Source organism: Malus sylvestris, chromosome 13 (assembly GCF_916048215.2).
Source record: "Malus sylvestris chromosome 13, drMalSylv7.2, whole genome shotgun sequence".
In the NCBI taxonomy this organism is placed as follows: domain Eukaryota; kingdom Viridiplantae; phylum Streptophyta; class Magnoliopsida; order Rosales; family Rosaceae; genus Malus; species Malus sylvestris.
In genome coordinates, this window is record NC_062272.1 from 13,938,756 (window position 1) to 13,960,811 (window position 22,056).

At 37.7% G+C, this 22,056-nt stretch overlaps 4 protein-coding genes across 8 annotated transcripts; 2 read left to right on the plus strand and 2 right to left on the minus strand.

Moving 5' to 3' along the window:
• Nucleotides 1–139: 139 nt before the first annotated feature.
• On the minus strand, nt 140–3,660 carry LOC126596486 (receptor-like cytosolic serine/threonine-protein kinase RBK2). Of its 2 annotated transcripts, none has more exons than XM_050263086.1 (9): nt 3,406–3,660; nt 2,550–2,665; nt 2,030–2,458; nt 1,652–1,903; nt 1,399–1,553; nt 1,232–1,311; nt 1,001–1,136; nt 758–907; nt 140–636 (listed from the first exon to the last, which is right to left on the minus strand). In XM_050263086.1, the coding sequence occupies exons 1-9, from the start codon at nt 3,471–3,473 to the stop codon at nt 448–450; spliced, it is 1,575 nt and encodes a 524-aa protein (XP_050119043.1). In that variant the 5' UTR covers nt 3,474–3,660; the 3' UTR covers nt 140–447. The 2 variants fall into 2 exon arrangements, with proteins under 2 accessions (XP_050119043.1, XP_050119044.1); XM_050263087.1 differs by having other exon boundaries at nt 3,369–3,444.
• Nucleotides 3,661–5,720: 2,060 nt separating this feature from the next.
• LOC126597177 (uncharacterized protein At4g15545) lies at nt 5,721–8,437 on the minus strand. 4 transcript variants are annotated; one of them, XM_050263948.1, is made up of 9 exons: nt 8,096–8,436; nt 7,943–8,011; nt 7,797–7,853; nt 7,628–7,715; nt 7,275–7,373; nt 6,929–7,150; nt 6,735–6,777; nt 6,152–6,230; nt 5,721–6,033 (listed from the first exon to the last, which is right to left on the minus strand). In XM_050263948.1, the coding sequence occupies exons 1-9, from the start codon at nt 8,372–8,374 to the stop codon at nt 5,941–5,943; spliced, it is 1,029 nt and encodes a 342-aa protein (XP_050119905.1). In that variant the 5' UTR covers nt 8,375–8,436; the 3' UTR covers nt 5,721–5,940. The 4 variants fall into 4 exon arrangements, 3 of the variants coding, with proteins under 3 accessions (XP_050119905.1, XP_050119903.1, XP_050119904.1); XM_050263946.1 differs by having other exon boundaries at nt 7,275–7,385; XM_050263947.1 differs by having other exon boundaries at nt 7,275–7,376; nt 8,096–8,435.
• Nucleotides 8,438–12,149: 3,712 nt separating this feature from the next.
• On the plus strand, nt 12,150–13,276 carry LOC126595266 (uncharacterized mitochondrial protein AtMg00810-like). Its single transcript, XM_050261621.1, has 4 exons — nt 12,150–12,164; nt 12,406–12,489; nt 12,833–13,003; nt 13,076–13,276. Exons 1-4 carry the CDS (start codon nt 12,150–12,152, stop codon nt 13,274–13,276), a joined length of 471 nt encoding a protein of 156 aa, XP_050117578.1.
• Nucleotides 13,277–20,277: 7,001 nt separating this feature from the next.
• Nucleotides 20,278–21,624, plus strand: LOC126596119 (uncharacterized). The gene has a single exon (XM_050262596.1). The coding sequence runs from the start codon at nt 20,473–20,475 to the stop codon at nt 21,034–21,036; it is 564 nt and encodes a 187-aa protein (XP_050118553.1). The 5' UTR covers nt 20,278–20,472; the 3' UTR covers nt 21,037–21,624.
• Nucleotides 21,625–22,056: the final 432 nt, after the last annotated feature.

Here is a 22,056-nt window from a genome sequence, read left to right on the forward strand (position 1 = left end):
TCCAGCCTACTACGAAGCTCAACCACATTGCAACATCATTTGTTAACGAAATTTGGTACCTCTTAACATTATTGAATTTCCTTTTAGTAAAGGTTACATGTGTAACGATGAGAAGTTGAGAAGAAAGAAAGTTGAATCATTTTCCCAAACACTATTGGCACTATTCAGAAGAAAGGAACTTGAATCAAATTAAACTTGTAAGTTTAACCCTTCATGAGAAATCACCTGCTCACTTCTTCCAGCAGCTGTACATAGATGCTCACAAAGTAATCACCTCTCCCTCTTGCTTTTCTTTCATTCCACAGTCGTTTCGAATTTCGATTACATTCATGGTAACAGATTACAAGTAATTAACAAGGCACGTACATTAACATCTCCATCAACGTCGTCTGCTGTTCCTTCTCTCGTAGGCTGATCGTTTTCTGCTTCCGAAACTGTCTCAAAAGTTTATGCCTCATTAGAACTAGAAGTGCCTAAGATAAACTCCAGTTGTTTATCCCTGTCACTTAAATACTTGGTCGAGTTGTACTCATCTGCATCCAAGAGCTCCTCCGAATAAGTCCTTTGAAGTTTAGACTTGTGATATTTTGTAGCGTACTCCAAACTGGTTTCATCGCCTTCTAAAATTTGGACAATCTGCAGTGGATTTAAAACCAAATCAGAATACGCGACATAAACTTGTTAATTAAGTCATCACTTGTAGGCACTGTAAAATGATAAACTTGTGAGCAGTCATGGTTAGAAATAAAAGACGTGCCTGACTCATTTGTGGTCGATTCATTGAAGACTGGTGTATGCAGAATGAAGCAGTTAGCGCAAGACGTTTCATTTCTTTCAAGTCATAGGCATCGCCGAGGCATGGATCAACTATCTCTTTGATGTTATTCATAGAGAGCAAAGGTTTGGCCTGAAAAGTAATGTTTCAAAATATATACTACTTACTGCCTACAAAAATTAAACAAGAAACAACCGGGTATACTGTATACATAAGAGAACGTACCCACATGACAAGGCTTTTATGTGAGCTATCCAACGCTTGCCTGCCGGTGATGAGCTCTAATAGTAGCACCCCGTAAGCATAGACATCGGTTTTTTCATCTACTATGCCGTGCATGAAAAACTCGGGAGGAAGATATCTGTCATGATTCGGTGTTGAAGATATGTCAAACGATCGAGAGAAAACAAAATTTTAGTACAAAAGCAAAAATCTAAAGATTTTGGATTAACAAACCCAAATGTGCCTTCGAATTTCGATACAACATGGTGAGTCCATGAATCTGGTAGCCATTTTGCAAGCCCAAAATCAGATATCTGGATTCAAATCGGGGTAACAGAGAATTATTAACGCAATGCAGCTTTTCAATAATCCATCATAGCAATTGATCAATGAGAGTGTACCTGAGGCTCAAAATCCTCTGCCAGCAAAATATTAGAAGCCTTAATATCTTTGTGGATAATTCTCCTCTGACACCCCTCATGAAGATACAGAAGGCCCTTAGCCGTACCAAAAGCGACTTTATATCTGATGTCCCAATCCAAATTCTCTCTCGGTCCTAGAAAACACGACACAAAGAAGCAAAATCATTGAGTCACTTATTTGTAAGTTTGAAATAAATTCTCGTGTTTATAAGATTCGCGGTGATAAACAAACCGTAAAGTATAGACGATAGGCTCCCATGGGGAGACAAATGAAGAACAAGATGCATCCCTCCTTCAACCCCATATCCAATCAACTTTGCAATATTGGGATGGTCAACATGAACTATGACACCAAGCTCAGATAAGAAGTCTGCAGTCATTTCTTCTTGAGAACCCCGAGTCAGGCGTTTGATCGCGACAATCTGCCCATCTTCCAATGTTCCCTTGTAAACTTCAGCATAGCCTCCCTCTCCAATCAAATTCTCTTCAAGAAGGACAAACAGCAAAATGTTATCGGCATATAAGACAGTGACAACCTTTCTGAAAGAACGGAATTATCGTGAAATATGACGTATGCAATGTAATTCTATGAAGAAATGTGAGTACACACCGTGGCTGAAGTTGTTGGTTGCGGCTTCCAGCTCCAAGAGTGAGTAATTCTTCCAGGAAGATTTGAAGCGGCAGAAGTCAGCATCGAAAGACCTCAGAGTAGGAGAGTTGATCTGTGGAATAAAGTCTATTTTTTTGCTTTTCCTTCTGGTGAGTTTTGGTTTCTGAGCGCCTTTAGGAGGGAAGGTTGGGAAGGGATATTGGGGTCCTTTTTTCAAAATACGAAAGAAACCGCGCCATTGATAGTTGGCTCTTGGATCGGAGTCTGAAGTAGCAGTGCGGCTGCCTCGTCCATCCGAGTCTGAAGTGCTGGTCATAGGAGAAGATGCTCCGGATCCTAAGCTTCTCGGGCAGTACTCATCCTCAGAAACTCCTCTCGAAGAGAGCTCATGTACTGAGACATCCTCATCCAAGTTGAATGATCTCAAGTCTATATGACAAAAATCCCGACAGAATTAGTACCACATTGCTATATATATGCAATAAAAATTATTAGAAGAATAGGAAAACAAAGTTGTTACCTTGACTTGAAAAAGAGTCGGAGAATCCAGCTCGTGCTCTTCTTGATCCTCCGTGAGCAGAAGGTGTTGTAGCCTGCGCTTCTTGATTTTCTTTGGCCGTTTCGCGGGAACCATTGCTGCCCATACGAAGCTTTGTGTCAGCAAAGAACAGAGAATATGACAAAATCCAACAGCGTTAGAGAGCCTAAAGAGCAAATTCAGCCAAACCAAGATGATGTAGTACTAGTTCCGACCATCCATGTGGGGAGGAAAACGGGAAGAGAAGGGCCACAAAATATGACACATGCATAAAGAAATATCTCAAGGTACGTATATAGAATCAAACAAATCATTTGTGTATGGATTAGACAAGAACCGTTGAAACATCATCTCTTGAGAAACAGGAATATTCAAGCAAAACAAATAAAATCCGAAAACACACAAAAATCCAAAGCGACATTGTAAACCAACAAAACCGTAGTGTAAATGAAAAATGTACCGGCAAAACGATAATGCTTGGATCCTCACATGTAAGAAACAAACCATAGTTGGACACATACACAAAGATATCTCATTTAAAACAAAAAATGATGCAGACATGAGCGTAGTCACATTGGTTAGAACAGATGTGCTAATCTATGCAAGTTAAGTTAGTTTAAAGAAAATTATCGTTTGTATTATAAAAACAACTTCAAGAAAAGTTTCTACACGCAAGTTGCATTTCAATTTGTCTGCAAGGAGGAATGAATCGTATTTTACCCTAATGAATGCAATGTGACAAGTAAATGCAGCCTCCTAGGTCATACGTTCATATTACTAACAGGAAATGAAAATTTTTACCATTGCATGATGAAAGTTTGAAAGATTGACTGCTTACTGCTTAGAGACAAAAGCCGCCAAACCCGAAGCTATGATCTGAAAAGCAGGCACGGAGGTGATTACCATGAAGAAGTTTCTGGTTCAGATTCTGGGGCATCTTCCATGAATTTTCAGAGGCCGCCACAAACCAAAGAGAGCCACTGAAGGTTTCAGAAGCCAAAGGAACGACACACCACACACGCAGAAACCTAGAGAGAGAAAACCAAGAGAGAGAGAGAGAAATGGAAAATAGTGGCTGCCATGATTTTTCCCTCTAAATATTCCTGCATTTCTGGACAATTCAGCCATGCATAAAAATCGGCTTTTATTTGTTATTGGCACAACGTTAGCTTCATAATCCAGTCTATCTGATCTGTCTAAAATATGTAGAAATAGCAACGTGTAAATTTAGCATGTTTGTGAAAGGCTTTGCTTGCAAGCACGTATGGCTATGGAGATTCCCCAACTACTACAGTTACACGTTTTCTGGGTCTTTGCCACGTGGCAAAAATTAACAATCAACGGTCTGAAACGTGGGGGAGTATTCAGCAGACTGCTGTGTGTGGGCTGGACCAAACTTCTCATAAATGTATTTTTTTTTTTTTAAGATATAGAAAGTTTAAAGTGCAAATAAGATTTTTGAAGTACTGTTAACAATTCTGTAAGTTTATTATTCATCTATTGGGGTCGGGTTTGTCCTAATAACCGGCTTAGAATGTGCTTAATTTGACCTCAGCATGAGGTGTCAATGTATTCTCTTACACTCTTATCCCTCATAGTTCATAATGACAAAATAAATCAACTCTTAATAATGTTTTATCCCAAGTGAAATACAAGAAATCACCTCCTAATACCATTATTTTGTCAAAATAGTCTACATAATTATATCAACTCGTCACGTCTGTCATTTGTATGAAAAAAACATGTACTACGTTAATTACCTAAAGTGCAATTTCAAAAGCATTCCTTGTCGTTGTGAACTTGTGAAAAGCCATTCCTTGTCGTTGTGAACTTGTGAATAGCCAATCTTCAGGGAACCAACGGATGGACTCTGATTCAAGTAATATCAAGTTGTTTATGTTTGGTACTGAAGAAAGTCTTTTCCAAGAGTCCGACTTTGTCTCACTTAGTGGTACCATTTTTTGAATTTTTTTACTGTTGTAAAAATATGTTAATTTTTCAAATTACTTAGTGATACGTATTGTTGACACTCAAAATTATAAGGTTAAAAAACTTAAATAAATGATTTTAGGTGGGCTAAGAATTTATGATTGAATGGACTCAAAGATGTAAGTGACTCACCCATCAATGCATTGTGTTGCTCTCAATATATTGATTTCTAGACTATATAGCACTCGGCTAATGCATCCACTCTATTATCTCTTATTCGTCCAACCCACACAACGAAAGTCTCTACCCTTTTATATAAGCCTTTCCCCATAGATACCTCTCAAAACAGCATTTTATGTGCCAACGATTTGTACCAGCCTACTAACAACTTTTCACCCACTCGACCTGGCCTTTGTCAACGAAGTGACGTATTAGTGGTCGAATGGCAAGACTTTTAAGGCCCAGATAGCTCGAGCGTCCTGCTCAAGCCTCGGTTACTTTGCCTTGCCTTGCCGAACATAACCCCGATTGCCTTTATGTCCCATCCTAGGTATTTGTTGTTGCTTGCATGTCATCAAGCAGTCCAAGTAGCACTCGAGTACTTCTATTCTTGGAGACCTATGCCCACATGCCCACGTGTTCAACGCGCCCACGTGTTCTTCTTGGTCAGGAAACCCTTCTCTCGTCCCGATCGGAGTGAGCACGCGGGCCGGTCCTTTCAAGATTCCTTGGGCCTAAGTCCTTGGGTGGGCCTAAATGGGCTCAGCGTTAACGCGTACTATGGAAGAAAAACTGGATATTCACATATAAATTTTTTTTGATGTAAGTAATTCTCACTTTACTTCTCTTAAGTAATGTGAAATTTACACTTTGCTACCTATAGTTTTCTTTTCTTTTCTTTTCTTTTTTTTTTTTTTTGTTTTGTCTCAATTTCATACCTAAACTTTGATTTTTTTTTACACTTTAATATATCTACTAGTCATTCCGTCAACTTCTCTGTTAAGTAGTGATGTGGCTTAATTTTGACCCACCACATTTGCCACGCGGATGAGAGATTCTCTTGTAAATCCAAGCCACCATGTCTAGTGCCAGCTTTTGGCAAAAAGGGTGAGTCAAAGTTATGCCAGTCATCACTTTGAAAAATCAAAGTTTAGGTATGAAAGTGAGACAAAAAAGAAAAAATTAAGAATAACAAAGTACGAATTTCACGATACTTGAGGGTAATAAAGTGAGAATTATCTTTTTTATTTTTATCTTTATTTTCAAGGATGGACTCGGAACAAGAACAAGTTGTTTTCCAACAATGTCGAAGTTACTACTCATACAGTTAAGTAGCGGGAGTTCAAAGAATAGTAAAACCGGTTTAATTCGTATTTAATTTACAGCAAAAAAATAAACAGATTTAAGTGGTAAAACCGGCCTTTAGAAGCCTCGAACCGTCAGTTTAATGGATATTGCGACTGATTAATCCTTCAAAAATAGCATATAGGTCCTTGTTATCTGGCCCAAATATCTCATCTGCCTTCTGTAATGTCTCCTGAAATTTTGCAGAACAGTCGCTCAAACAAGTGTTAATGGACAAAAATCAAATAAAAAGGAACAAACGCCGAGCGAGAGAGCGAGGATGCAAGGAACTCAGGGAAGGAAGCGCATACCTCTTTGGTTTGCTTGTGGCCGTTTAGTTCCTTAACATTTGCCAGGAATGCACCAAACTGCTCGTAAGACAAACGACTCCTGCAGGAGAAAAAGATACAAAACCACACGGTGAGAATGAACTTCCTCAATATTTTCTACAATGCACCAAACCGCTCATCAAACAAGTGACTGCTTAAAAGGTGGCATTCGAGACTCGAGAACCAGTTCCATGCTTTATGACTGCCTCATTTAGTTACAGATAAAATGGGGATGGCAAAGCATCAGGCTTATTCCTTGCACGGTTCATAAGCATTCAGAGTCTCACAGCCAGTTACTTGGAAGTTAGAACTACTAGAAATAGCGGTAGTAAGATGTGAATCATGGCGGTGAATGAATTGTAAACCTGGTTCAATTGATTTAAAGTTCGTAAAACAACCTTAGCGATTTGGGATTGTTCTGTGTTATTACTTTGGAGAAGCAAGCAACCAGACATACCTAGTCAAAATGCACTTTTTCGTCTATTTCAATATTTTTCAGGCGTAAATTTCTGTAACTTGTTCCTTCGCACCAGATTCAAATTCAAAACTTAATTAGTGACTTTACCTGACTTGGCGGAAAAATTCTTTCCCATCCACCCTAGTTCTTCCTGAAACAGAATAAGCGAGAATCAAATAACCATACACGAACAGTGACCAAACTATTTAACATTGTTGCAGGGATACACCATATCCTACCTAAAAACAAAAATTATTTGAACTGTGATTAAACAATTTCTACAGAAGGTTTCTCGAGCTAACCAGATTCAGAGCCGTGATGGCTTGAGGGCACAGATGATCTGTTGTCAAACATGCCTCTTGAGGTGGCGAAGGACATGGAATGTCGCTTTGGAGACCCAGGTTTCGATGTTCTTGTTGGTGATGTGGATGCAGAATAGATAGGAGGAGAACCTGGGGGAGTGAACCGGGGTGTGCTAGTTTGGGATGCTAGCAAGAGGCTGTGTGCTATGCGAGGTCTTGAGGCTGCCATTGCAAAAAGAAAGCGCAAGAAATACAACAAGATTAAATTTGACATGTTAAAAAGTTGTTCACTTAAAGCCTAACTGAAGCCATTTTTTCGAGACCAAGATCCTAATTCAAACAGTACCATCTGTGTCGCGATCCTCGGTAAACGTACTTCCTCCAGAAAACGTGCTTTGGACTGAAGATGACCTCGACGGTGGTAATGTGGAAAATGTGACATCACCTTCTGAAATTACTGTCAAATTATCGCTTCGTTGTACATTGCCAAAGCAGAGAACCAAAAGATATAAAGCATATGGAGTTGGCCAAAAACAAAATATGCAGACGGTAACAAAGGGGACACATGCATTCACAGTCTAATGGTTAATATTTTCCCGCAATTTATAGTCTGACAACATAAACATGTCAGTGTTTTACGACAATGATATGAACAAAACTACGACGAAAAACTGAAAATTAAGATTCCGGGTAGCAAACCTCCATCTCCATCATGTGGTTTTGAAGACGAGTGCTCTTCGGCTTGTACAGTATTAGCAGGCTTAGCAACAACGTCTGAAGCTCCACTCTGCGTCACAAAATCCAATCCAACATATCAAATTAATTAAAATAATTAAAAACAAAAATGTAATTAAATAAAATCGCTTACAGGATTTTCTTCATCCTCTGCAAGTGATCGCATAAGGGTCTTTCTGAACACCTCCAGCTGCGCACGTTAGCAAACCAAGCTTAGTCTAACAGAAAAACGGCGCCGTTTTAACTTCCGCAACCTGAAATTTCAAATTGGTGTTATACCTTCGAGACATCTCTGCTCAGCTTCCTCACAGTGTTAGCGAGTACGGCCTTCTCCTTCACCAATCCCTCCTGCAATTTCGGAACCCAAGTCAACTTTAGTCAACGAATTCACTGAAAACTGAACCGGGTTGAGATTCTTGGGCCGGGTCGGACCTTCTCCTTGTTCGCGAGGGCGAGCTTGTCAGCGGATTCGGAGAGAGAGGCGTCCAGGGACTCCACCTGTGATTGGAGGTCGGCTATGAGCCGGTCCTTCTCGGCCAGCTTCTCGCGCAGAGCGGACGACTCTGATTCCAGGGCCGAGACACGTGTCGAGAGCGCAAGGGACGTGATTTTGCGGGCCACATCGAGCTGCTCGAAAGGATCCGGCGGCAGTACTTCCAACACTTCCTCGGGAAGATCGAAGTTCGAACTCCCCGATTCCTTCGCAAGCATCTCCACTTTTTCTCTCTTTTTCTTTGTTTTCGATTTTTTTTTTCTTCAACTTTTTTGTTTTTTTAATTAGATATTGGTAGATTTTGATTGGAGGATACATGTGGTTTGTGAATGGATAGGATTTTGGGAACAAGATACACGTGTAAAGTTTGAGGACGTTTGTATTTAGCAATATTCTTCTCTACTTGTAAATACGTTTTAAGTACAATCTGCATGGAAGGTTGACATTTTATTATTACTACATTTTACAAATGTTTTTATTCTTGGTACCCATTTTAAACACATCAATGAGTTTTTATCACTAACACAAACTTACACAGTGGTCCAATGGTATTCAGCTCTAATTGTAGGTGGAGGTCTCAATTTCGATTTTCCTAATGGCGAGTTAGATAACTAATTACTCATTGGGTGACTTAACCTAAAATTGCCCCTTTCACTTGAAAGACTGAGTCGTGAATCCTCTTCCAATACAAACTCTTGAGTTTGTTTACTTGGTCAGCAGTTCTGATTGGCTAGCTTTTCTGTTATTATTATTTCATTTTTCAAAGTTGTTGTAATCAGTTTCCACCGTGTGTTTAGGTGATAGTTTGTTATTTTTGAATTTTGAATTATACCTTGTAAATAGGATTTTGAAAGTCCTGATGTAATTTGAAGTTGATTATAAATAGATTGCACCTTACGATGTTGAGGGTATGCAATACAGTAAAGAAAAACCTTGTGCGATATTTACTTTCTTGGAAAACCAGTTTACTGGAAACCTAGTTCTCTATAAATCCTAGTTCTTTATGGTACTCAGAGCCTTATAAGTCCAACGACAGAAGATCCAATTTTTTTTTCTGCCCATAATGTCTTCCAACAACAACAACGCTGATGTGAGTGATACTCACCAAAATCCCCCACCTGCATTTCCTGCTGCCAACATGGCTTCTTCCATGACTACTGTTGTCAAGATTAAGCTGGATATGATTAACTATCCCCTGTGGTTAGCTCAGATCCTTTCAATCCTGAAGAGTCGTGATCTTATGGGTTACGTCGATGGTTCCGTTGTTTGCCCTCCCAAACACCTTGTTGGGAGCAACTCTGTTAATCCCGCCTATAACACGTGGATGCAGTAAGACCAAATGATCCTCAGCTGGATCAATGGCTCTCTCACTGGCTCAGTTCTTGCTACTGTGGCAAGCAAACGGGCCGCTCGTGTAACATAGGAAGCACTAGAGCAAAGGTATGCGTCCTCGTCCCAAAATCGAATTATTTTCCTCCGCAATGAACTACTCCAAAGTAAGAAAAGTGAGTTATCTGTTGCTGATAATCTTGATAAGATGAATGCGATTGTTGACAATTCGGCTTTAGCTGGTAAGCATGTGGACAATGATGAACTTGTCCAAATCATTTTGAACAACCTTGGTCCTGCGTTTGAAATGATTGTCAATGCTGCTCAGGCACGTGATACACCTATCACGTACCCAACTCTTGAAGCTCTTCTCTTGATTATAGAGAGAATGATGGTGGAACAAATTGTCCCACTAGTTGAATTAGCCCTAGTGAATGCTTTTGTAGTAGCGAGAGGATGTGGTGGACGTTCTCGTGGTACTAGACGCGGTGGTTTTCTGTCCAATCATGGAGGTGTCAATCTACGAGTCTCTGGTTCTCGTAACAACAACTACCAGCGTGCTCCTGGTGGTAATGGTGATCGATTTGGGTGTGGAAGCAGTCGTATTACCTGCCAAATATATGGAAAGGAAGGGCATCTAGCCTTTGATTGTTACCAACGCACGAATGTTGCATATGAATGTCGTATTCCAGCCAAGCGTCTGAGTGTAATGGCCTCTTCACTGATCATTTTGAATCGCCAAAACAATGGCTATTGGTTGCTCGATACAGGAGCAAATCATCACTCCTGATATTCAGAACTTGGTAAATCCCAAATAGTACAATGGTAATGAAAACATTGAAGGTGTAGATAATGACACTGGCCTTTCTATTACTCACTCTGGTTTGAATCAAATAAATACTACTTCTTGCTCGTTTAACCTTAATAATATTTTGCATTGTCCATCGGCTTCAACAAACATAATATCTGTTTATAGATTTATGCTAGATAACCATTGTTAACTTCTAATTTTTCCATACCATTTTGTTGTTAAGGACCTCAAGACCCAGAGGACGTTTTTCCAAGGGAGGTGTGAGAATAGCTTATACCCATTTCAAAGTGGTGGTGGAATATCCAAGCATTGTTTGTTTGCATTCGTAGGAGTTCATGTCTCGGCACAAAAATGGCACTCTCGTTTAGGCCATCCTCCCGTTCAAATAATCAAGTTTTTAATTTTGAATAATCAAGTGCCAGTTCATGGCACCAATGATGTAAAATTTTGTCAGTTCATGGCACCAATGAATAATCAAGTACCTCTGAGTCTATTTCTAAATTTCCATTAGAACTTTTACATTCCGATGTTTTGTGTTCTCCTGTGGTTTCAGTTGAAGGATATAAATATTATTTGCTTTTTGTGGATGATTTTTCACGATATTCATGGATTTTTCCCCTTAAGCAAAAATCTCAAGTCTTTGAAGTGTTTGTCACGTTTAAATAGAAAGTGGAAAATATGTTTAATTGTACTATTAAAACTCTTCAATGTGACGAGGGAGGAGAATATAAGAGTCATGCTTTTACTCAATTTCTTGCACTACATGGAATTTCTCAATGATTTTCGTGCCCTAAACACCCTGAACAAAACGGTCTCGCTGAACAAAAACATCGTCATATTGTTGAAACAGGTTTAGTCATGTTGTCTCATGCTCATGTCCTTAATAAACTTTGGTTCGATGCATTTCAAACAACCACTTATATTATAAGTAGACTTCCAACTCCTGTTCTCTCAAATATTTCACCATTTGAAAAATTGTTTCAAAGGAAGCCTAACTATAAGATGTTTAAAGTGTTTGGCAGTTGTTGTTTTCCATGGTTGAGATCGTATGCTAATAATAAACTTGAGTCCAAATCAAAGTCTTGTGTGTTTTTAGGATATTCACTTAACCATTAAGGATATAAATGCTTGGATTTATCCACAATACGAGTTTATTTGTCTCGCCATGTCCTATTCGATGAGGACTCTTTTCCTTTCTAGAAACTCACACCTATCGAGGGTTGTGTGGATAAACTTGAGTCCAAATCAAAGTCTTGTGTGTTTTTAGGATATTCACTTAACCATTAAGGATATAAATGCTTGGATTTATACACAATACGAGTTTATTTGTCTTGTCATGTCCTATTTGATGATGACTCTTTTCCTTTCTAGGAACTCACACCTATCAAGGGTTTTGCGGATAAAACAAGTTCGATCTCTTCACATGATTTGTTTTTTAGTATCCCATCTTCTTAACCTGCTTCCCCTGAGATCATTACCCTCATTAAATCCGTGCCAAATCCCATAGTTCCACAAACAAATCATGTTGTACATGAAATCCTAGGACAGTCTGCCATAGTGTCTTCCAATCCTACGACCAATAGACCATCTCTAGAATCCCTAAATGAGAAAGAGGTAGTGTCGTCCATCCAACAAAATGAACTAGTAAGTGCATCAACTAGTTCCTTTGCTGCACAAACTCCAATTCATCCCATGACAACTCGCAGCAGAGCCGATGTTCAAAAACCCAATCCTAAGTATGCATTACATATGACTACTAATAAAAAAATGCTTGAACCTACTTGTTTTAGTCAAGCAGTGAAGCATCAGGAATAGAGGGATGCAATGGTGAAAGAGTTCAATGCCTTACAGAGATGTGGAACCTGGAGGTTGGTGCCTTATTATTTTTCCATGAACTTGTTTCCTAATAAATGGGTTTACAAGATCAAACAATGTGTTGATGGCTCAATTGAACGTTATAAGGCAAGGTTAATAGCTAATGGTTTTCACCAACAGCAAGGGATTGACTACAATGAAACGTTCAGTCAAGTTGTCAAACGTAGTACCATTCGGTTCGTTCTTAGTCTTGTAGTTTTGAATAACTGGTTAATCCGTCAATTGGATGTTCAGAAAGCGTTTTTGCATGGCTATCTTGCAGAGAATGTTTACATGAGGCAGCCAGTGGGTTTTATTGATCAACAGTTTCCCAATCATGTATGCAAGTTGCAGAAGAGTTTATATGGTTTGAAACAAGCACCTTGTGCTTGGTTCCAACTGTTTTCAGATTTTTTTCTAGGGTTCCAGGAGTCGAGATGTGATTATTCTTTATTTGTGTTTAATCATTGTGGAGTCTACTTGATTTTATTAATCTATGTGGACGATATATTGATAACAGGAAACAGTCCAGTTCAAATGAAGAATTTAATCACGAAGCTTGGCACCTTGTTTTCTATGAAGGATTTGGGGCCCCTACATTATTTTTTTGGGAGTTGAAGTTACTTATTTTAAGAATCATATGCATCTCAATCAAACAAAATATGCTCTTGATTTGTTAAAGAAAACCAAGTTCACTGATGTAAAGCCTATTTCAACTCTAGTACCTTCTGGACATAAGTTGAGTGCTCATGATGGAGACCCTCATCCTGATCCACAAATGTATAGGAGTGTTATGGGTGTTTTGCAGTATTTGACGATCACGCGTCTTGACTTGTTTTATGTCGTTAACCAGGTTTGCCAATTCATGCATTCACCAAAGAACACTCACTAGACAGCTGTAAAACACATACTGACGTATTTGAAGGCCACTTATGATCATGGGTTGGTGTATAAGCCTGGTAGTATGCAACTTAGTGCTTTTTCTGATGCGGATTATGCTGGAGATCCAGATACAAGGAATTCTACAAGTGTTTTCTGTATTTATTTGGGGTCTAATTTGGTTTCACAGAGTTCGAAGAAGCAAAAGACATTGTCTCGTTCTAGTACTGAGGCTAAGTATAGATAATTAGTGTATACAGCTGCAGAGTTATCATGGTTGCGATCCTTATTCAAAGATTTGCAACTATGGCTTGCTCAGCCAAAGATATGGTGTGACAATACTTCTTTGATTTCCTTGGCTTCCAATCCTGTTTTTCACTCACTCACAAAACATTTGGAGGTAGATTACCATTATGTCAGGGAAAAAATGGTTCGTGGTGAACTTTTTGTGAATTACATATGTTCGCAATACCAAATTGCAAATTTATTTACTAAAGGGTTGTCCTCTGCACGTTTCAAACTACTTGTGTCCAAGCTTCCAGTCGTTCCTCGGTTTGTTAGCTTGCGGGGGGCTGAAAGACTGAGTCGTGAATCCTTTTCCAATACAAACTCTTGAGGTTTTTTACTTGGTCAGCAATTCTGATTGGCTAGCTTTTCTGTTATTATTATTATTATTATTTCATTTTTCAAAGTTGTTGTAATCAGTTTCCATTGTGTGTTCAGGTGATAGTTTGTTATTTTTGAATTTTGAATTATACCTTGTAAATAGGATTTTGAAAGTCCTGATGTAATTTGAAGTTGATTATAAATAGATTGCACCCTACGTTGTTGAAGGTATGCAATACAGTGAAGAAAAACCTTGTGCGATATTTACTTTCCTGGAAAACCAGTTTACTGGAAACCCAGTTCTCTACAAATCCTAGTTCTTTATCACTACCCAATATTATTGTATCACAAAGCAAAAGAATTGGCCGGACAATTCAAGACCGCGAATGTCACTACGATTGTGAATACAACCAAGGAGATAGGCATTTTTAGCTACACTAGGAATGGTTATATCCCACAAATAAACACCATCTAAAACAAACAAAATTAGTTTTTATTAAACGATATTATCCACATTAAGGGGGTGGGGAAGTGAGCCAAGCTTCACAATAGGCTAACAATAATATGGTTTAAAATTTTCTTTGGTGAGAATTGAACTTAAAATCTCTCACTTATAAGTGAAGTGAAATACCACTAGATCATAATACTAATTGGCAACTAAAATCAATTAGAGCATCATGTTATCAGCAATAGTTTGCTTCTCTTAAAAACAAGGTGTTGCAAAATAGGGATATTTCTTCAATACTACTTAACATTTAATGATAAGATATGAAAAATTAATTCTTGAGGTTGAAAATAGAATCTTTAAACAGTTGTGAAACTCAAATCTAACAATTAAAAGCTCGTTTGGAAACGTTTCTAAAATGACTCAAATCACTTTTGATGAAAGTGTTTTTGGGTCCAAAAGCACTTGAAGTGCAAGAAGCACCAGTTCTGTGCTTTTTGCAAGAAGCACTTTAAGTGCTTTTCTAGGATTCACTTGTATTTTTAATGAGGACTAGTTCCAAACACACTCTATTTAAAAACACATTCAATCATATTAAGAGCAGTTCTAAGTATAAGCGAACCCCAAAACACCAGTAACAAAGCCACACCAAAACTAAACTAAAAGAATTTTCAAGATGTAGAGCATCGACCCACAATGCAATCAATCACTAACTTTGTGACAAACAAATACAATAGCATATATATCCCCCGTCTCATTAAGGTAGGGTCACGAGGGTACGTAGCTAAGATCGGGAATAACTTGGCATCCTCGAGTTGCTGCTATGTCTTTTTGTGTGGTTGGAAACTGCAACTTGTTACGTTGAATACAGGCCAACCAAATTCACTTGATTATTGTGGTGTGGTTGGAAATTGCAATTTTCATAACCCCATAAAGTCGACATGTCGGCATGTCGGTTTTCTACTGGCCTTGAAGGCTTTACAAGAAATCATTTTGATGAGGAAACCTTCTATATTGATATATACCAAACGAATACTGAAGAAATTGGACTTCTTGCTTAAGTAGAAAGGAGTGCCCAATTGGACATGGCCAGCCATTTGCAGCATGTTCTTCACCTTCATTAAACTCTTATTAATACACATCCACAAAATAATCATGGTTGTGATGAAATATTTTATGAAAGTCGGGTGGAGAAGCACTTTCGTAGCACGAGTACACTATCAATGTGACATTTTGGGTCAATAATATAATTATGTTTATCTATATCGTGGTATCACTATATAAAACATTAGGGTTGATGTGTTTGCTTAGTCACATAGTGACCACAGAAGGACAAAAACCACCCCCAAGGTGACATAATTTGCTCAACAAGTTTGGTCAACTATTGAACTCTCATGGAGGAAAGCCACCAGACCAAGTGGTAGACAGCAGTTTCATTCCTCAGGGGTGACCCAAACATCTCTACAAGCATTAGAAAATGAACATTATTTTAAATCTTACATTATTCTTCAGGTAAAACTTTAACTTTACCTGAGATAAATAAACAAAAAAATAAAATATAAACAAAGCTTTAGCTTTAGTGATATATCAAATTTGGGAGGATGGTTTCCACCACAACTTCCCAACCAGGAAAATGTATGAATATTGGAGACTTCAGAAAAGGAGTAGGATTGCTTCCTTGCAATTCACTTCTTTATGAAAAGAAAAGAGTATTCAACTCCAAAGCTATAAAGTTTCCTTTTTTTTCTTTCATTTTCCTCATTGTTTTTATTGGATGAATAATTATTAGACTAGAAAAATGCAAGGTTAGGACACTTACGACAGACTGAATCGTTTATTCTTGTATAAGTGATTGTGAGTTGTTGATGCATACGAAATCTACGTGCATATATAAATAACTTTCAATCACCCATGATAACGCACACAAATCAATAACTTACAGTCACTCATGCATGCAAATTAGCCTTGCATTTTTCACCATTTACATTACATGTGATTATTTCGAGCACTGCAAGGGGAACAAATTCATGAGCTCCCTCTTTGTGACAATGCATGCTTAAACTTACCAATTGGAAGGGGGAAAAGAAAAAGGCATATAAAACCAATAGAAAATAAAGTCATGAGAAAAAGCTTGATGGGATGGTAAAGAAAAAGGCATATAAACTAATCTATATATAAAGAGAAAATAAAAGATGAATAGTGTTTTTGGTGTCACTAAGTTTTAACAAAAATATTTGAACAAAAATACCCTCAAGACAAAAAACTTCAAAAACATTCCAAAATAATGTATCAAATAAAGCGCATTTTCATCATTTTAACAATGTTTTTAATAATTAATTTTTCGTGCCTTTTTTTAATTAGTGCCTCACAATAAGTTAGCAAAGATGTGATTCAATTTCTCTATTTTTAAACACGTTCAAAACATCTTAAGAGGCGTGTAATGTCAGTTATAAAAAAGGTCTTTCGCACGCGAATAATAATGTGATTAAATTAGTTGTCAAATGAATTTTTTTTAACAAATGATATTATCTAAACTAAGAGGGAGGAGGTGGGCTTAGCCTCATAATGAGTTAGCAATAATGTGATTCAATCAGTTGTTTATTAAATATTATTTTTCCTATTTTTAAATACGTTCAAAACATCTTAAGAGGCATGTAATATTGGTTATAAAAAATGTCTTTCGCACGCAGATAATAATGTGATTAAATTAGTTGTCAAATGATTATTTTTTTTAACAAACGATATAATTTACACTAAGGAGAAGCGGGTGGGTTTGGCCTTACAATGAGCTAACAATAATATAATTCAATCAATTGTTTATTAAATATTATTTTCTCAATTCTTAATGTAAATTTTATAGAGACCAATTTTATTATATGAATTCAGCTGCTTTAATTGATTTATGAGAGGTTTCTTCTAGCATGATCTAAGATTATTCATTTCTTTCAAATATTTGACTTTTCTTTTGTCAATTTACACATATAAATATATTTAAAATGTATAAGTCGTATGTAGCACGTCTTAATTAAAAAAAATACATTTTGCAGCGCGTAATTGCCAGTAAATAAAGTCATGAGAAAAAGCATGATGGGATGGTAAAAAGTTTCAGAATCCAGTAATGGAATTAGATATTGCAGATAGAGACGTGGGATCAGTGGGATGCTGGCACGAAACAAAACTGTGAAAATAGAAAGTAAAGGGCACTGAATCAAAGCTCAATAATCTTGAAAAAAAAAATGACATCACAATTTCTATGGTGATTTTATATTTTTAGTTATGATAAATATACGATATTATTTATATTAAGGGAGAAAATGATAAGTTTAATCTCATAATGATCTATTAATAATGTAGTTATTTGTCTTTAGCAAAAATCAACCTCTCATTTAGAGGTGAAGATGAATATTATAATACAGTAGTACTAAGTGGTTAAAGTTGTATAGTGAGGATCAAATTAATTTTATAAGTTTAGGGAAATTATTACTTAATCGAGGTGTAGTTAAAAAATATTATTTATTGATTTATTTTTCCTTAATGAATATTGTATTTCCTAAATAGAATTCCTTGGATGAAAGTGTTATTTAATTTTTCATGCTCATTGACTATTATAACTATATGGAGACGTGTTTCGATAAGATAGGACAAAAAAATTATAACTTTATTACAATATGAAATTTATTCCAATACATAACTAGCCCAAGTTGAGATCAAATTTTTTATTTTTAAATAACTTTAAGGTTGCTGTTCCATTATAAACTATTTTGGTCTTTCTGTGAAAAATGTCACATCCCGGCCCGGGGCAGATCACTTCCTGGGCCCGCTCCACTACCGTAGCATGATATTGTCCGTTTTGGGCTTACCATTCCCTCACGGTTTTGTTTTTAGGAACTCACGAGCAATTTCCCAGTGGGTCACCCATCATGGGAGTGCTCTGGCCTCCCTCTCGCTTAATTTCGGAGTTCCTACAAAACCCGAAGCCAGTGAGCTCCCAAAAGGCCTCGTGCTAGGTAGGGATGAAAATATACATTTAAGGATCACTCCCCTGGGCGATGTAGAATGTTACAATGTGATATCGGAGTTGTAAGTTCATAAAATAGAATGTTAACCGTCACTTGGTTTTGACAATTGACGGAGATCCGACTGTTGGATGGTAAGGAAATTTTAGGATGTTGTTCTAAAGATATATTGTGGACCTCTGGAAGTTATGGATTAGAAATTTGAGTTGCAGATCTTCCGGATCGAACTACGTAGTGACGTGTTTTATATAAGTTATATATTCTATCGATATAATTTCTGAGGTTGATTTGATGATTGTTCTAGGCACCGATCGTTATGACGCCTTGATGTGTTGTGCTAGGGAGTTGTAGGGCGAACTCTAGGTGAGTGGGCAGTATTTTATGTATTTACCTATATACTATTGATTTTTCCCAGAAATTGAATTTAAATGAAAGTATGTTTTTAAAATGCAATGCATGCATATTGTGAATTATATGAATTAGTAATTGATGCATATATATATATATATATATATATATATATATATATATATATGTGAATTGGTGCTGTGGACGCACAAGTGAGTATTAAGTGAGTTTTATGTTATTCATGTGAATCATTGATGATGTGAATTGTGTTGAGAGCTCATAACCTGCACCCTAGTGTTAGTGCTTATATTATTCACCCCGCACCACACGCTCACCTTGGATCCAAGTAGGTGCATGTCGTACAGACCATTAGAGGGTTCCGACATGTCGTACAGACCATGAGAGGTGGTTCCGACTTGTAGGTGATTTTAGATTATTATACAGCTGTTGATGAGAGAAGCACTAGAGCGTATTCTTACACCATTCTTATCGTACAAACTACTTCAGGTAGTTCCGATTTATGTGCAGAGTAGCACCGTACAGGTCACTGTGGTGACTCCGGTTGGATTGGATATCGAGCTTTAGAATTAACCGTACAGGACCAACTGCAGGGTCTCCGGTTGATTCATTATGTTACCTGTTATATTGATGCATCTTTATTCTATTATTGACGCTTATAGCATGACATACTTTCTGGTTTTGATAAAGATTTGTGAATTGAGATATTTGAAGATTTATATGCATATTATATACTATTTTTCTGGGAAAGTATACAGGTTTTACAGCGAGGGGTTAGAAATGTTATTAACTGAAATATTTTCGAAAAGCTTTGTTTTACTGACCCACTCAATCTTGTTTTGCGCCCTTCCAGGTTCTAATTAGCAGTGTTGGTGGCTCACGAGGATTCCCACGGTGTTTTGACAGAATTCACAAAAGTAGGACTCACCCTCGGGTGTTACATCTTAGTAATTGTATCTTTAAAGCTTCCGGACTGTGTAAATGGTTACGTCACTTTCACGTGACGGCCAGCATGCCCTCCTTCGGGACGGGGTGTGTCAAAAAATCTCCTTTAATTTGAGAAAATTACTAGTTCAAGGGGAGGAGATTTATTTGACAAAAATATCCTCAATTTAATGGAGATTTCTCACATAATGACCAAAATGATTAACGGTAGACAATTTTAGGGACTATTGTATCGATTTAAAATCTCAGAGACCAAAATAAAAAGTTATGGTAACCTTAAAAACTATTTTTGATAAAAAAAAAACCATAATTTTTTAGATAATACGTGTGGAATATAAACGATGGCAAACAAGCTTAATAATGAAAATATTCGAAGTACTTTTGCCGTCAGAAGACTAAATTCTAAATTTTTTATTTGTAGAATTATTTATAAACATAAATAATCAGAATTAGCTTATGCGCCCAATGATCACACTACAAGAGTAATAATTTATAAACACAACATGCCAATATCCCCAAGAGTCCAAGCCAAGACATTTTTATATTTCCCTCCACACAATATCATTTTGTTTTTATTTTGTTACAAAGTAATAAAAGAATTAACATTTCCCTCACCAACTTTGCCCATGTACTTGACGCCGTTACAGATGACGGATACCAGACCGAGGACCTCAACGACTCCGTTAAAACAGACTTGAAGTAGGCCCGACTGGTGCGAAAGACCCAGTCAGCTTCGGACGGATAGCCTTTGGAAAATCAAAACGTGGCGGGCCCCCCACGCGGCAAGTAGCGAAGGCGGGTAGAAACGTCATTTCCCTCCGGTCCTCATCTATAAAACCCTCATTTCTCCACAACACACATAAAACGGATTTGCAGAAAAAAATATTTCAGAGCTATAAAAAGAGTCAAAGACCTCCTCCTTCCCCCCCCCCCCCCCCCCCCCCCCCCCCCATGTGAGGAAGAAGAGGAGGCCATAAAAATTTAAAAAAACAAAAATTTTTATAGAATTTTATTGGTTTTTTTTGGTATTTTTAGGTGATTATTTGGATTTTAGGGTTTGATAGTATGGGGACTGAGATCTTACGGCCTCAGGATTGTCTCATCGAAAGGATCAGAGTCCGTCCGGCGTCGTTTTCGCGCCGGAAGAGCTACTACCATGGGAACCCCATCGCTAACCAGAATTACGTTTCTAACCCTAGATCTAGAAAGCCGGCGGTGCGATCCGAATCCAGGAGGATCCAGTTGCAGGCTCAGCCGGCGGATGCGGCGCCGGTCGCGAAGAGGTCCAGCTCCCACGACGAACTTCGGGGCTTCAAGATGGAGAAAGTCACGATCTTGCGGCGCGGAGAGTCGCTGGACTCGAAGATGAATGAAAAGGGTGGTTTGGCCGGGACCGGGACTGCGGGGCTCCGGCCCGGGCCGGAGATGGTGCAGAAGCAGGTTCGGATCGTGGATCTGAGGTCTCCGGTGGGCGGTAAGACCGACATGTACGCCGGATCGGCGTTCGCGGTGTCGCCGGAGCCGAGCTCGCTCCCGTTGCCGTCGTTTTCGAGGAAGAAGCAGGTGTCGAAGGTCGTCGTCGACGACTTAGCGACTCGAGACCTGAGGCGGTTGCTCCGGCTCGATTGAAAATGGAAAACCCGGATCCGAGGACCCAAAGAAGAGGATCCTCAATGGATCCGATCTGATACGGTTCTGTCCTTTGTTGTCTGCTCGGTTTCGAGGTCGAATCTCTCCGTGAATATTTTAACGGCGGTTGATCTGGGATTCCGGGAAAATACGGGGGTGAATTAGTAAATTACCTACTGTTTGCGGGTACTTGGTGACTTATGACCTTTTTGTCGGAAGGGAAATATTGTGGGGTTGTTATGGTAAATTAAAAGTTAGAATGGGGTGAAAATGGAAGATAAAAGAATACAAATTGGGAAATTTGGGGGTTGATTTGTAATATGTGGGGGTAAATTAGTAGTGGAGTGTAATTATGTGATTTGTGGGTTGGCTCTGTTGGGAAATTGTGAGGTGGGTTTTTATGTATGATAATGTATTGTTGTAAAGGAAGTTAAGATTTGGGCAGAAGATTACTCTTAATTTTATGCTTTTTTGTATTTTTAGTTTTATTTCCACTTAGCTGTGAGATTTGTAATTTGAAGGGAAAATATTTTTATTTATTTCATCTATTAAATAATTAAAGAGTGAAATATCGATTTAGTCTATGAATTATCATCTTAGTGAAAATTAGTCTTCGAATTATTTTTTTCGTAAAATAAGTCTTTAAATTCATTAAAATTGCTAATTTCATTCCTATTATTAAATTAAAAACTACTTTATATAATTTTTCGTCAACTTAAGTTACTTACATGCATTAGAGTGTAAATGTCATTCTTTTCTCGCCTATAAGTTCTTAACATTTCATATAGGTTGCGAATCTAATGTTTAATTTAGCCTCCAAACTTAAATCCATACACTATTTTTTTATGTAAAATTTCCAATTTACCATTCAATGTGTATCACATGCAAGTAACGTGATTTAAATTGACAAAAAATTGAATATAATAGCTTTACATATAATATTTAGGGATGTAGTTGGCAAATTTTTGTAATTCAAAGATTGATTTTTCTGGAAAAAAAAAATAAAAAAAGTTTAGGAAT